This window comes from Lipotes vexillifer, unplaced genomic scaffold (genome assembly GCF_000442215.2).
Source record: "Lipotes vexillifer unplaced genomic scaffold, Lipotes_vexillifer_v1.1 scaffold207, whole genome shotgun sequence".
NCBI lineage: Eukaryota > Metazoa > Chordata > Mammalia > Artiodactyla > Lipotidae > Lipotes > Lipotes vexillifer.
The window spans coordinates 2,395,321-2,410,434 of record NW_006784469.1 but is presented as its reverse complement, the minus strand read 5'-3'; the positions used below and the strand labels follow the sequence as shown (position 1 = coordinate 2,410,434).

Below are 15,114 nucleotides of genomic sequence, written 5' to 3'. Positions count from 1 at the left end.
ATTTAGTTCTGTGTCTCCATCATTGCCAAACTGCTGCTTTGCAGATTTTCATGTAAGGGTTTTTTCTTTAAATAAAGATACGTTTTTAAAAAACATTCATATATCTTATCATCTAATACTAAAATCATCCTTTCGGGGAGTAATGTTCATATATAGTAATTGTGATATTACTACTTATATATATATATTATATAGTACATATACATATACAGTATTTTATTTAAAATTTGATATTTATAATACAACCACTTTGAAAAACTGTGTGGCAGTTTCTCATAAAATTAATCATACATCTGCAACATTCCACTCTTAGGAATTTATCCAAGAGAAATGAAAGCATATGCCTATAGGAAGACTTATCTACATGAATGTTTATAGTAACTTTGTTCATACTAGCCCAAACTGGAAGCCCCTCAAATGTCTGCCATCAGTAGAACGATAGCAATGAAATACTGTTTGACAGTTTTTCAAAAGTGACCTGATACATGCAATGACATGGCTGAATCTCTTTGATATCCTGGAGAGTGAAAAAAACTGGCCACAAAAGAATACATCCTGCATGGCTCTTATCTGAAATTCAAGAAGAGGCTAAACTAATTAGGATGATGGAAATCCAAAAAGTAGTTGCCTGTGGAGTGTGTGATTGACTTGAAAGAGGCATGAAAGAACTTTTCTGGAGCAATGGAAATATTCTATATCTTGACTGGGGTGTTGGTTAGATTGGTATATACATTTGTTAAAACTCAACAAATTGTGCACTTTCGATCTGTTCATTTCATCATAAAATTTACTTCAATTTAAGAAAGAGAGGGAAAACAGTGTGTTACCAAATTTTCCGTTAAAAATTTTCTCCTATGTTTTAGAGAATTCCTTTGTTTAATAAGAAAAGCTATTAATATGTTAGCAGCATTAGAATGACCATCCACAGGCTTGATCCCAGTGCAGTTTAGAGAGAGAATAGCTAGACTTGGAGGGACAAAAATTAGAAGTATGTGGAAGGCGATTGGGTTTTGGAAAAAGAGAATTTAGAGACAGAACTCAAAGCTCAGGAAAGCCAGGCAGACCTGAAGAAGGCAGACAAGAAAGGCATTTGGAATTCCCTTGCTACTTCCAGATTCTAGCGTAGGATTCTTTTAACTTGTGTCATTTCTACTTTTGCATAGAAAAAGTATGCCATTTGTTTCTCCCAGGTATTCTTCCTTTTCATTTATTATGAGCCATTCATCCTTCTGAGGTCCTTGTACCTTAACCACAATTGCACTGGGATTGGGTCTGAAAACTGGGACCAGTCACTTGTCTACATGAAATAGTTATTGGAAGGAATGTACATTTTTCCCCCAAATTCTAACAAAACATTTTAGGAAATAAAATGACAAAAGAGATTAGTATACTTATTTGACTTCTTAGAATTTGTTTTGCTTCATAAATAAATAAATACACAGATATATAAGTAAGTAAACGAGGAAATCAATGTATCAAAAGAATAATATCTATATCTAGTCTGTTTAAAACTGACTAATGACTAGTGAAACATAAAGATAGTATATCAGAATTCATCACACCCACAGAATATAAAGAATTGGGGAACCAGTTTCTTACTGGATTTGAAAAGTAATTTAAAAATAGGTAGAATATTTGCTATTTGTGGCCTGGTATTACTTACCTCCTTTCAAATAATTAATTACTATATGAAGAATAATAAAAATGTAAAGTAAATAGGCTCTTCTTTAAATCATTTCTTTAGAATATTGGATATGCTTTGCTTATCTGATTTTCTTCGATTTGTGCAGCCACTCCCTCATAAGTGAACATCTCTAGAGAAATAAATTATATGTGTCTTGCTCTCTTGTGGACTAACCAAATACATTCTTTTGTTTGAAGATGGGTGGAGCAGGACCCTAAGGAAATTCTGCATTCTGTCTATGAGTGTATAGAGAAAACGTGTGAGAAACTTGGACAGCTCAATATTGATATTTCCAACATAAAAGGTATTTTTCATATTTTACTCTATGTATGATTATCTCAATTAAATTCATTCATCCAGCACATACTTGAATGCCCATGCAGTGGCAAGCATTTCTTTGAGAACTGAGGATACAACAATAATCAGGAAGATTAGGTCCCTGTTCTCATGAAGCTTTTATTTTGGTGGGAGTGAGACCAACAGTAAGAGTAGATAAGTACCAGCTAATTTCAGATGCAGATAAGTTCCATACAGAAAGTAAAACCCAGTGATATGCTAGAGTGTGCATAGAGAGGCTTCCTTTAGATTGGAAGGCCAGAGAAGTCCTCTCTGAGGAGGTGACACTTTTGCTGCGGTGTCAAAGGCCAAAAGGGGCCAGCCATGCAAATATCTGGGGGGAAAATGTTAGAGGAATAGAAAGCAACAAATGCAAAGGGCCTGAGGTGGGAATAATTTTGGCCCATTCCTGGATCAGAAAGAAGGCCAGCATGTCAAAAATACAGTGGAAGAAGGGTGACAGGTGAGGTTGGGTGGGTAAGGGGTTTCAGAAGGAATTGAAATCTGAGAAGTGGACGGGGCCTTGTCGGCCACAGTTAGGAGTTTGGATGTTATTCTTAGTATCACAGGGAGCCATGAGAAGACTTTAAGCAAGGCCATAGGGGATGACAGGATCTGACTTGCAGTTTAAAAACAACTTCCTGACTGCTGTACGGAACACTGTGGAGAGTGAACAGTAAAGGTGTAAGTGTGGACACAAGGAGACCAGTGTGGAGGCCACCGTGGAAGTCCTGAGAGAGAGGATGATGACTTGATTGACAGTGGTAGCAGTGGAGGTGGGGAGAAAGGGCCAGAACTTGCTGATGGATTGGATGTCAGGGTAGCAGAGAGAGTAGTGGGGTGGGGGAAAGAGATGGGTCACAGATGAGGCTTGGGGTTTTTGCTGGAGCTCCTGGATGGATAGGGATGCCCTTTACTGGGGAGAGAAAGACTAGAATAAGGAACAGCTTAGGGAGGGGGGAGGTTGTTTGAAATCAAAGCACTTCACTTTTGAAATCTCCCTTAAATAATTGTCTGAGAGTGTTAGGTTATTACAAGTATCTCCCTTTAATTCCTAGTAGTTTTAATAGAATATCTACCTGAGTTTGGCTTTGCATCTTTCATGAGGGAGAAAAAAAATAACCCAGTCATCTAAAATTGATATGCTACTAGTGTAAAGGGTGGAAGCATAATGCGGTAATTGCCACCTCCTTAGAGTTTAAATTTTTCAAGTTCACCATTCAAGGGCTACTTTTTTTTTCTTTCTTAGGTAGTTTGACTCTAGATACGGGGAACCATCAGTTGGTGGTGGTGGTTCCTTAATTCATGTCATCTTGGCTCTGAAATTTACCAGCACTCCTGAGTTGAAACATTGATTTTTTTTTCAGGCTTCCCCCTATTTGTATAAATAAAACTCACTTTTAAAAAGGCTGAGTATAATCAAAACCAGTCATTCAGCAAACTCATAGTGCCTACGATGTGCTAGGTGTGCTAGGGAAACAGTGGAGCACAAATAGGGTCGTGCCGCTGTCCAATGGGGGAAACATGTTAATCCAATCACAGATTAATGGAAAAATGTAACAGTGATATTTCTGTTACTGCAGATTTTTACAAGAAATAGCCATGTACGATTTGATATTTTGTTAACAGTTTTTTAATATCCTGCCTTCATTTTATCCCTACATGTAAGTGAAGTACTTCAGACTTCTTTTACAGCTGCATTCACCAAGTTTTAGACGAGTCCTCTGTCAAAGTGATTGTTGGTCAGCTTCCTTGAACTGTCCTCACAGCTTTCATGGTCTAAACAGTGTAAACATGTAAGAGGCATTCAGTAGCACACTCTGTTGTCGAAATATCCATTACCAGTGACGTAAATAATCTAGGTGGCGGAATGCCATGTTCACGATGTAGATTTCAGAGCCATTGGCCATAATTTTGAGCTCATTCTACCTCCCTTTCAGGTAAGGTAGAGGCTGCGGCATGTTGGCCTTCTGGACCCACTCAGGTGGCATTCTTTTTTCTCTTGTTTTTGTGGTGTTCGTGAAGATGACACATAACTCCAGTCCAGGTCACTTGTCTTCCACTTGCACTGTCTGTAAGAATACTGGGCACACAGCTCTCTGCTCTACGCTCCTCTGTGTCTGGCCAGTGTGAAACCCATACCTGAACCAAAGTGACCCAGCACTTCCTTCTCAACAACTACCAGCCTATGGCCAAGGAAGAGAACGTTCCACAAGCCCCTCCATACCAGGCCAGTTGTGTTCAAAAAATTTTTTCCCAGATAATTTATTGAATTGGCACTGTCAAGGGCCAAGCTTTTGCTTGCCTATATAGAGCTCTAGGTCACAGAACCCAAATGCTGTAAAGGATCTTCCATCACTTAGACCTAGCTGCAAATGAGAGAACAGGGACCCTTTGCAGGTCGTGTAGCTATTTAGTGGTGGTATAACATGAAAGCACAACTGCCCTGTCTCCTGGTCCAGTGCTTTCTTTCCTGAGACACACTGATAATAACCTCAAAAACCACTTGAGTTTTTGGTTCCAAAGTGGCAAAGAAATGAGTTTTTTCCAGCTAAAGGGTGATTCATTTATCATCTTACCTGGTAATCATTGAGTTCATCATAGCTGGTTGTATTTCTTTGGCAAACTCCAGTTTCATTGGTTTTAGTTGTCCTCATCTGCCAAAGTTTGTTGATTTCAGGTCCCTATAAACAATGTCTCCAAAATTAAAGTTCACTTTCCAGTTTAACAGCTCACTTGAGCCCAAGAGAAGTAAATAGGCTGCTTCTTTCCACCTTGGCTTAGAGAGCTGGGCCGCTCTGTTTGCCTGTCACTGGACTGAAGGAAATACAAACTATGAAGAGTTACAATACCACCTAGTCTCATTCATCCTCCCTCATGAGATACAAGCAAAATACAACATACACTGTTACAAAGTTGAGAACATCAAGTCCTCAGCGATTAGGTTAGATGGTACTTCTCACACCCTTAGAGGACAGGGAAGCCCGCACACCCACTGCCTCGCCCTAGCCAACACATCCACCCACCTTTCCTTCACCTCTGAGACTCGGCCTCTCAGAAGGGCACTCTTTGTCCTAAAGGGCTTCCCAGCAATGGCCACATCTCCCTTGCAAGTGGTATAACTTGCCACAAGCACACGTCTGCCAGACATGGAAGCTTTCTACCTCTTCCCAACGGCGCTTTTAGTAGTCCCAGAGCCTTCCTCTGGGGCTCATATTGTTTTGCTATGTGCGTTTATTGGGTTGTTGTTGTTGTTTTCTCCAGAAATGTGTTCCAATTAGAAATTATAATTTTATTTTTAAATAAGGGTGCATGTCATCTATAATTCCACCAAGACAACAATGATAACATTCTGGAGTATTTCCAAAGGCTTTTTTCGAAGTAAATTTTCTTAACTGCGATTATAACTTTTCACAGGCAATATTAAGCAAAATTTAACCAGATTTTGAATATAGCATTTAGCTAGTTAATTGTACTAGTGACACTCAGTTTTGAGAAAAAAAAAAATCCCCTGAAAAAGAATATATGGATGAAGCATGGACCTACTAGATACGAGAGTAATGTGTTAGGTTTTATGTTGTCCAGTGATTTTAGTATCTCTAGCTAAAAGACTTGCACGTCACATTCATTTGCTCTTATGGTAGGTGAACTAGGGTGGAGGATTATAAAACCTAAACATGTTATTCTGAAAAAGAAGGAGTTAAAATTAGGAACTATTAAGAGAAGCACATGTGCTGGGATTAGCAGTCAGAAAAGTTTTCTTAAGAAACATAGAAAAGCATAGAGTATTTTAGGGTAAAAATGCCAAGAAATTAGCACAATTAGAAGTTCAGAAGTTCAGAGGCAATGCATAAGGCCTGTGTCGGGAGAAACCGGTACTAGACTTGTTTGTGGCTGGAAGAGAATCCTGAGAAGCTGCTTCACTGGACTTTGATTGTTTGCAAGAAAAGCAATTTTGCTTGGCATGAAGGAACCAAATTAAGATAGAGGGGAAAGAAGAAGTGGTTAGAGTGAAACCCGTGACTAATGAATCAGATCGAAATAGCTCTAGATAATGTTCTGAATACCAGTTAGAATGAGCCAATAAAGAAAGGTAGCGTGAAGGGCATAGAATAGAAGCTCCAGGCTTGGGACTTCCCTGGTGGCACAGCGGTTAAGAATCCACCTGCCAATGCAGGGGACACGGGTTCGAGCCCTGGTCTGGGAAGATCCCACATGCCGCGGAGCAACTAAGCCTGCGAGCCACAACTACTGAGCCCACATGCCACAACTACTGAAGCCCGTGTGCCTAGAGCCCGGGCTCCGCAACAAGAGAAGCCACCGCAATGAGAAGCCCGCACACTGCAACGAAGAGTAACCCCCACTCGCCGCAGCTAGAGAAAGCCTGCGGGCAGCAGCGAAGACCCAACGCAGCCAAAAATAAATAAATAAATTTATATAAAAAAAAGAAACTCCAGGATTGCAACTAAGGAAGCAGCCAGCTAGTTAATGGGAAATTAATGCAGTGGGGAAGAACAGGAGAGTTTAGTAGACCATGAATTCATTGTGAGCCCTCATCGTAAAGTTGTCACATATCACGTTCACAATACTCCACCTTAACAACCATTGCCAAGGTCCTGCCAAGGTCTCTGGCCTCTGCTGTGCCCACAGTGCTGCTGCGGAATTCCTTTACGTGTCCCACTTAGCTGAGTCCCATTCTTTGCAACTGGTACTCCAGTCTATGTGTAACAATGATGACAATGAATGGCTGCAATAAGTGACATTTATGGAGTGGTTACTATGTCCCAGGCACTGTTTTAATATGCATTAACTTAGGTTTTCCTTTTTGTAACCCTGTAAGATGGGAACTTTTATCATCTCCAATTTACAGAAGATAAAACTGAGACCCAGGATCATGCTGCTAGGAAGCAGAAGAGTTGGAATTTGAAACCCAGCAGTCTGGCTTCAGAGCCTGAGCTCTGTTGAATAGCACCCAAGCTTCACAGTCCCTGTTTTCACAGATAACCTTGCGCTCTACTACACAGAGAAAGTTGAGGCTCTGGGGTCTAAATTTCTCAACTTCCTGTCCCAGTACTTAATGTCTGGATCTCTTGCCCCCTTCCCTCCATCACAAGGGAAGCAATAGCCTTCCGCCCTACTGAGGCTCCTCCCTCCACCTGTGTATTAATCCCATCCCCTCCTGTCACTACAACAATCAGGACCGTGTCCCATTCATTTCCAGACCCCTTACCCCCCACATTCTCCTTTCTCTTCTTTTATTCCTACAGACCTTTTGGCCTTCTATTTTTTAAAAAACACCCTCAAATCTCTTCCTTTTACCCTATGCCTCTAGGTTTCCTGGTAGTAGAATCTCATTCATCTTTATACCTCTAGAAAAGGTGTTAAATAAAGTAAGTATATTTGCATTGAATAAAGATTATTTAGAACAAGGGAGCTGCTGGTCCCCTTCAGCTCTCTGTTGGTCAGAACATTCCTAGTATGTCTTATTCTGGGTGTACAGCTTGAGTAATTTGGACAGTTAGTTGCATGTTCCTAGGAGAGGTGGTGAAGGGACTTTAAACCATGCCCTATGGAGGTGGGGCAGTGGAAGGAAATTGGGCTCTTTAGCCTAGACAGGGGAAGAGAAGCCTGGAGGGACAGAATAGCTGCTTCAGGTGTGAAAGACTGACATGTGGAAGAAGGATTCACCTTATTCTTTGTATCTCCAAAGAATGTAGCAAAGATCTATAGGTGGAAGCGATGAGGAAACGAATTCTTTTTAAATAGCAAAGCTGTACAGTAGAGATTTGTTTGCCTGGAGAGAGGTAGTGAGTATCTTGTCACTAGAAGTGCTGTCTGAATGGTCACGTAACAGGCAATTCCAGAGATCTGAGCATAAGGTGGGTTGATTATATAGCCTTTAAGGTCTGTCCTAATCTTAAATTGTGGAAAAGCTCCATCCTTTAGCCCAGTGTGTGCAGCTCTGCACAGGAGAATCACCTGGAGAGTATTAAGAAAAAATACCAATGCTCAGATGCTACCCCAGGTTAGTTAAATCAGAAGATTTGGGTCAGGGCCTGGGCACCGGTATTTTTTCAAAGCTCTGCAGTTGATTCTAATGTACAACCAAGTCTGAGAACCTCCAATTTAGCTGAATCAAGCCAAATTGAGTAAGATGGTATGGAATAGTATTTTACTTATAGTAACTTACTGTAACTATAGCCCTTGAGTTGTATATAGGTTAGTATAATGTAATTGCCATCACATACTGTACTTATGCCTGATTCAAACTCTATGTCTTTTGTTTGTTTGTTTTTTTGGTTGCGCTGGGTCTTAGTTGCGGCTCACGGGCTCCTTAGTTGTGGCTCGCCAGCTCCTTAGTTGTGGCACATGGGCTCCATAGTTGTGGCATGCGAACTCTTAGTTGTGGCATGCATGTGGGATCTAGTTCCCTGACCAGGGATCGAACCCAGATCCCCAGCATTGGGAGCGTGGAGTCTTAGCCACTCTGCCACCAGGGGAGTCCCTCAAACTCTATGTCTTGTAACATATTATTAAAATACATGAAGAAAACTGAATTTCTAACTAAGCATAATATGAGTTTGCCCAGCATGAAGGATTTTATCTGTGACTATTTTCTCAAAATACAGGCATGTGTGCACACACACACACAGAGGGAAATTTCTTGTGGCAGTTAGTAAATAAACGAATGAGGTTATGGTTGGTCTCCTCAGCATGATAAATTGGATATCGTAAATTTGGGAAGTTATTGCATTCCCTATTTATAAGGCAACCTGCGAGTCTTTTATTTGGCTGTTGATCTGGGTCCATGTTATGGTGTGCTGGTAGTGAAGCAGGAAGAAGTCTGTAGAAAGAAAAAGAAGTAGTTGACATTGGTGGTTCGCTTTTCCTGGGCCAGTCAAAGAAAATCAATTCAATACCACCACAGACGTTCCAAATGTTTTTCTTCAAATTTTTATGTTTAGTTGTGCCTGTAAAAAAAAAAAAAAAAAAAAAAAAAAAAAAAAAAAAAAAAAAAAAAAAAAAAAAAAAAAAAAAAAAAAAAAAAGTGAGAACTATCCTCAGATTTCTGCTTGTTTTTTTAATCCTTTCTGTTTAACTTTCTCTTTAAAGCTATTGGTGTCAGTAACCAGAGGGAAACCACCGTAGTCTGGGACAAGTTAACTGGAGAGCCTCTCTACAATGCTGTGGGTAAGCTCTTGTGCATGGATGTCAAACTCACGGCCTTTCTCCACTTGCAGGAGTTGTCATACTAAAACATCTGGCTAACAAAGCATGTAGTCATGTTCCCTATAATCTCATGGGTTGGGCTGAAGAGTCCTCTAAGAAATGAGTTGTTACATATTTACCATTTTCAGATAGTTATTCCCAATTTGAATTAACTCGTTCCTATGCTTGCCCCTTCCTGATAATTTGCATTATACAAATGAGTCATTGTTGCCAGAACTTTTTATAATCCCTGCTGTTTCTGACACCTGAAAGGGATCTCACCTCCTCCTCCCCTCAGAAATCAAGATTACAGATGTCCCCATTCCCTTCTCTACCTTTCCATAAAGTACCTGTATACTTGTTCTTCCCATCTAGAAATTTGAATTGACTCTGTTGAGCTTATGAAAATAAAGTGTCAAAATTTTAGCTCCTTCTGCTACAAACTTGGCGATTTCAGCAGGGGTTCAAAAGCTCAATCTCAAATATACCACCATTAGATATCACATCTTATTAAATGTAAATAACCATGGGTATATTTTAGCCTCACTCTTAGTAGCACATGACAGTTGAGCACTGAATGACACTGTCAGTTGCTAAAAGGAAAGTTTTGTTCTAAATATACAGTCGCTAAAAGGCGTTATTCTGTCACAAATAGCAAAGCACAATTTTTTAGTCAATAAAGTAACAGGTTGTGGGTTGGACAGTGGAGGCAGAAGTTGTCAGAGATGGGATAATTTATAGAGTGAGCTCTTTTTACTTTACAGTTACTTTAGTAATATATTTAGTTACTTTAGTATTGATTGGAAAAAAGTGATATTCAAGCAGAAAATATACTAACAACGTGCCTTGTAAGAGTAGTGTGAATTCCTTTGGAAATAATCTTTATAAAAAAGGAAGGTCTTTAATGTTATTGTGTTATAAGAAAGCATTTAGTATGTCTTCTGTATCTGTGATAAAAAATTCAAGATGCAAAAAAGGTCAAAGAATTGCAACCAAAGGTTCTCTTACACAAAAGTACCTCTTTTAAAGCTTTATTTTGTTCTCATTCTCATGAGCAGCCCATTTTGAATATAAGCAGGATATTACAATTTTAATGGCTAGTATCTAGGAGAGTATTCTTTCACAGACCAATGTTAGCCAACTTCTTATACTAGTTAAGGTTTTACTTTTTGTTTTCTCCCTTGTGAAAGGAAGGGCCTACTCACAGGAACCAGAAAATTCCTGTTAAACTCTAAACTTGGAATTGTAAAAATGCAGCTTTGGACTTTGAGTTGTCATTTTAAAATAATGCAACTAGGTTAGTTGAAGTTATGCATAAGTGAAGGATTTCAGTAAATATTTCACTAGAAAAACTTTTTGAGATGTGCTTATTTACTCATTCCTTTTTCTTCTACACTTTTTAGTTTTCTATTTAAAAATATCAGGCATTCAAAACAGAATGACTGAAAACCAAAAGAAACAACTGACATTAGAAGCAGACCAATAAGAAATCCTGATATTAGAGTTATCAGACTTTAAAATAACCATCATCTACATGTTCAAGGAATTCATTGAGATGAGTGATAATCTTAGCAAAGAAATGGAAATTTAAAGATCGAAATTCTAGGACTGTATTAAACTCATTTGATGAGTTTTACATGGTATTAGACACAGCTGAGTTAGTGAACTGGAAGGGAGATCAGAGTAAATATCTAGACTGAAGCACAGAGAGACAAAGGTTTAAAAAATACAGAAAAGAATCTAAGAGAAATATGGGGTAAGGTAAGAAGGCCCAACATATTTGTAATTGGAGACCCAAAAGAAAAGGAAAGAGAGATAGATGATAAAAGTTTTTCAAAACTGTTGAAAGATATCACACCACAAATTCAAGAAGTGCTATGATTCCCCAGGCAAGATAAATACACATAAAGCCGTATACAAACATATGCTGAGACCTGAAGATAAAAAGAAGGATTTTAAAGTAGCCAGAGGATATGACCTTCAAGAGACCAACACTAAAACTTTCAGCTGATTTCTCAAAGAAGCAGAGTACAATGGAATGAAATCTTTAAAGTGCTAAAAGACAATAACGTGAACCTAGAATTCTGTATTTAGTGAAAATATCCTTAAGAAATGAAGGTGAAATATAAAGGCAAAGACAAACAGAGACTTATAGGAATAATTACAAGCAAACCCCAACTAAAAGAAAAACTAAATAATGTTTCTCTGGAGATACGAAGGGAAGATGGCAGAAGAGTAAGACGCGGAGATCAACTTCTTCCCCACAGATACACCAGAAATACATCTACACGTGGAACAACTCCTACAGAACACCTACTGAGCTCTGGCAGAAGACCTCAGACCTCCCAAAAGGCAAGAAAGTCCCCACGTACCTGGGTAGGGCAAAAGAAAAAAGAATAAACAGAGACAAAAGGATAGGGACGGGACCTGCACCAGTGGGAGGGAGCTGTGAAGGAGGCAAGGTTTCCACACACTGAGAAGCCCCTTCACGGGCGGAGACTGCAAAAAAAAAAAAAAAAAAAAAAAAAAAAAGTGAGAACTATCCTCAGATTTCTGCTTGTTTTTTTAATCCTTTCTGTTTAACTTTCTCTTTAAAGCTATTGGTGTCAGTAACCAGAGGGAAACCACCGTAGTCTGGGACAAGTTAACTGGAGAGCCTCTCTACAATGCTGTGGGTAAGCTCTTGTGCATGGATGTCAAACTCACGGCCTTTCTCCACTTGCAGGAGTTGTCATACTAAAACATCTGGCTAACAAAGCATGTAGTCATGTTCCCTATAATCTCATGGGTTGGGCTGAAGAGTCCTCTAAGAAATGAGTTGTTACATATTTACCATTTTCAGATAGTTATTCCCAATTTGAATTAACTCGTTCCTATGCTTGCCCCTTCCTGATAATTTGCATTATACAAATGAGTCATTGTTGCCAGAACTTTTTATAATCCCTGCTGTTTCTGACACCTGAAAGGGATCTCACCTCCTCCTCCCCTCAGAAATCAAGATTACAGATGTCCCCATTCCCTTCTCTACCTTTCCATAAAGTACCTGTATACTTGTTCTTCCCATCTAGAAATTTGAATTGACTCTGTTGAGCTTATGAAAATAAAGTGTCAAAATTTTAGCTCCTTCTGCTACAAACTTGGCGATTTCAGCAGGGGTTCAAAAGCTCAATCTCAAATATACCACCATTAGATATCACATCTTATTAAATGTAAATAACCATGGGTATATTTTAGCCTCACTCTTAGTAGCACATGACAGTTGAGCACTGAATGACACTGTCAGTTGCTAAAAGGAAAGTTTTGTTCTAAATATACAGTCGCTAAAAGGCGTTATTCTGTCACAAATAGCAAAGCACAATTTTTTAGTCAATAAAGTAACAGGTTGTGGGTTGGACAGTGGAGGCAGAAGTTGTCAGAGATGGGATAATTTATAGAGTGAGCTCTTTTTACTTTACAGTTACTTTAGTAATATATTTAGTTACTTTAGTATTGATTGGAAAAAAGTGATATTCAAGCAGAAAATATACTAACAACGTGCCTTGTAAGAGTAGTGTGAATTCCTTTGGAAATAATCTTTATAAAAAAGGAAGGTCTTTAATGTTATTGTGTTATAAGAAAGCATTTAGTATGTCTTCTGTATCTGTGATAAAAAATTCAAGATGCAAAAAAGGTCAAAGAATTGCAACCAAAGGTTCTCTTACACAAAAGTACCTCTTTTAAAGCTTTATTTTGTTCTCATTCTCATGAGCAGCCCATTTTGAATATAAGCAGGATATTACAATTTTAATGGCTAGTATCTAGGAGAGTATTCTTTCACAGACCAATGTTAGCCAACTTCTTATACTAGTTAAGGTTTTACTTTTTGTTTTCTCCCTTGTGAAAGGAAGGGCCTACTCACAGGAACCAGAAAATTCCTGTTAAACTCTAAACTTGGAATTGTAAAAATGCAGCTTTGGACTTTGAGTTGTCATTTTAAAATAATGCAACTAGGTTAGTTGAAGTTATGCATAAGTGAAGGATTTCAGTAAATATTTCACTAGAAAAACTTTTTGAGATGTGCTTATTTACTCATTCCTTTTTCTTCTACACTTTTTAGTTTTCTATTTAAAAATATCAGGCATTCAAAACAGAATGACTGAAAACCAAAAGAAACAACTGACATTAGAAGCAGACCAATAAGAAATCCTGATATTAGAGTTATCAGACTTTAAAATAACCATCATCTACATGTTCAAGGAATTCATTGAGATGAGTGATAATCTTAGCAAAGAAATGGAAATTTAAAGATCGAAATTCTAGGACTGTATTAAACTCATTTGATGAGTTTTACATGGTATTAGACACAGCTGAGTTAGTGAACTGGAAGGGAGATCAGAGTAAATATCTAGACTGAAGCACAGAGAGACAAAGGTTTAAAAAATACAGAAAAGAATCTAAGAGAAATATGGGGTAAGGTAAGAAGGCCCAACATATTTGTAATTGGAGACCCAAAAGAAAAGGAAAGAGAGATAGATGATAAAAGTTTTTCAAAACTGTTGAAAGATATCACACCACAAATTCAAGAAGTGCTATGATTCCCCAGGCAAGATAAATACACATAAAGCCGTATACAAACATATGCTGAGACCTGAAGATAAAAAGAAGGATTTTAAAGTAGCCAGAGGATATGACCTTCAAGAGACCAACACTAAAACTTTCAGCTGATTTCTCAAAGAAGCAGAGTACAATGGAATGAAATCTTTAAAGTGCTAAAAGACAATAACGTGAACCTAGAATTCTGTATTTAGTGAAAATATCCTTAAGAAATGAAGGTGAAATATAAAGGCAAAGACAAACAGAGACTTATAGGAATAATTACAAGCAAACCCCAACTAAAAGAAAAACTAAATAATGTTTCTCTGGAGATACGAAGGGAAGATGGCAGAAGAGTAAGACGCGGAGATCAACTTCTTCCCCACAGATACACCAGAAATACATCTACACGTGGAACAACTCCTACAGAACACCTACTGAGCTCTGGCAGAAGACCTCAGACCTCCCAAAAGGCAAGAAAGTCCCCACGTACCTGGGTAGGGCAAAAGAAAAAAGAATAAACAGAGACAAAAGGATAGGGACGGGACCTGCACCAGTGGGAGGGAGCTGTGAAGGAGGCAAGGTTTCCACACACTGAGAAGCCCCTTCACGGGCGGAGACTGCAGGTGGCGGAGGGGGAGAGCTTTGGAACCGCGGAGGAGAGCGCAGCAACAGGGGTGCGGAGGGCAAAGCGGGGAGAGATCCCCGCACAGAGGATCGGTGCCGACCGGCACTCACCAGCCTGAGAGGCTTGTCTGCTCACCCGCCGGGGCGGGTGGGGCTGGGAGCTGAGGCTCGGGCTTCGGTCGGAGCGCAGGGAGAGGACTGGGGTTGGCGGCATGAACACAGCCTGCAGGGGGTTAGTGCACCACGGCTAGCCGGGAGGGAGTCTGGGGAAAAGTCTGGACCTGCTGAAGAGGCAAGAGACTTTTTCTTCCCTCTTTGTTTCCTGGTGCGTGAGGAGAGGGGATTAAGAGCGCTGCTTAAAGGAACTCCAGAGATTGGCGCGAGGCTAAAAGCGCGGACCCCAGAGACGGGCATGAGAGGCTAAGGCTGCTGCTGCTGCCGCAAAGAAGCCCGTGTGTGAGCACAGGTCACTGTCCACACCCCGCTTCCGGGGAGCCTGTGCAGCCCGCCACTGCCAGGGTCCCGGCATCCAGGGAAAACTTCCCCGGTAGAACGCACGGCGGGCCTCAGGCTGGTGCAACGTCATGCCAGCCTCTGCCGCGGCAGGCTCGCCCCGCACTCCGTGCCCCTCCCTCCCCACGGCCTGAGTGACCCAGAGTCCCTGAAGCAGCTGCTCCTTTAACCCC

The 15,114-nt window shown here is 39.9% G+C and overlaps 1 protein-coding gene across 3 annotated transcripts in view; it reads left to right on the top strand.

The window, feature by feature from the left end:
• GK (glycerol kinase) overlaps positions 1-15,114 on the top strand; it is an 82,470-nt gene that overhangs the window by 11,975 nt on the left and 55,381 nt on the right. For all 3 annotated transcript variants that reach the window (XM_007456852.1, XM_007456851.1, XM_007456853.1), the window contains exons 3-4: positions 1,882-1,988; positions 9,134-9,211. In XM_007456852.1, the coding sequence (XP_007456914.1) occupies positions 1,882-1,988; positions 9,134-9,211 (185 nt within the window). The remainder of the gene's footprint in view (positions 1-1,881; positions 1,989-9,133; positions 9,212-15,114) is intronic.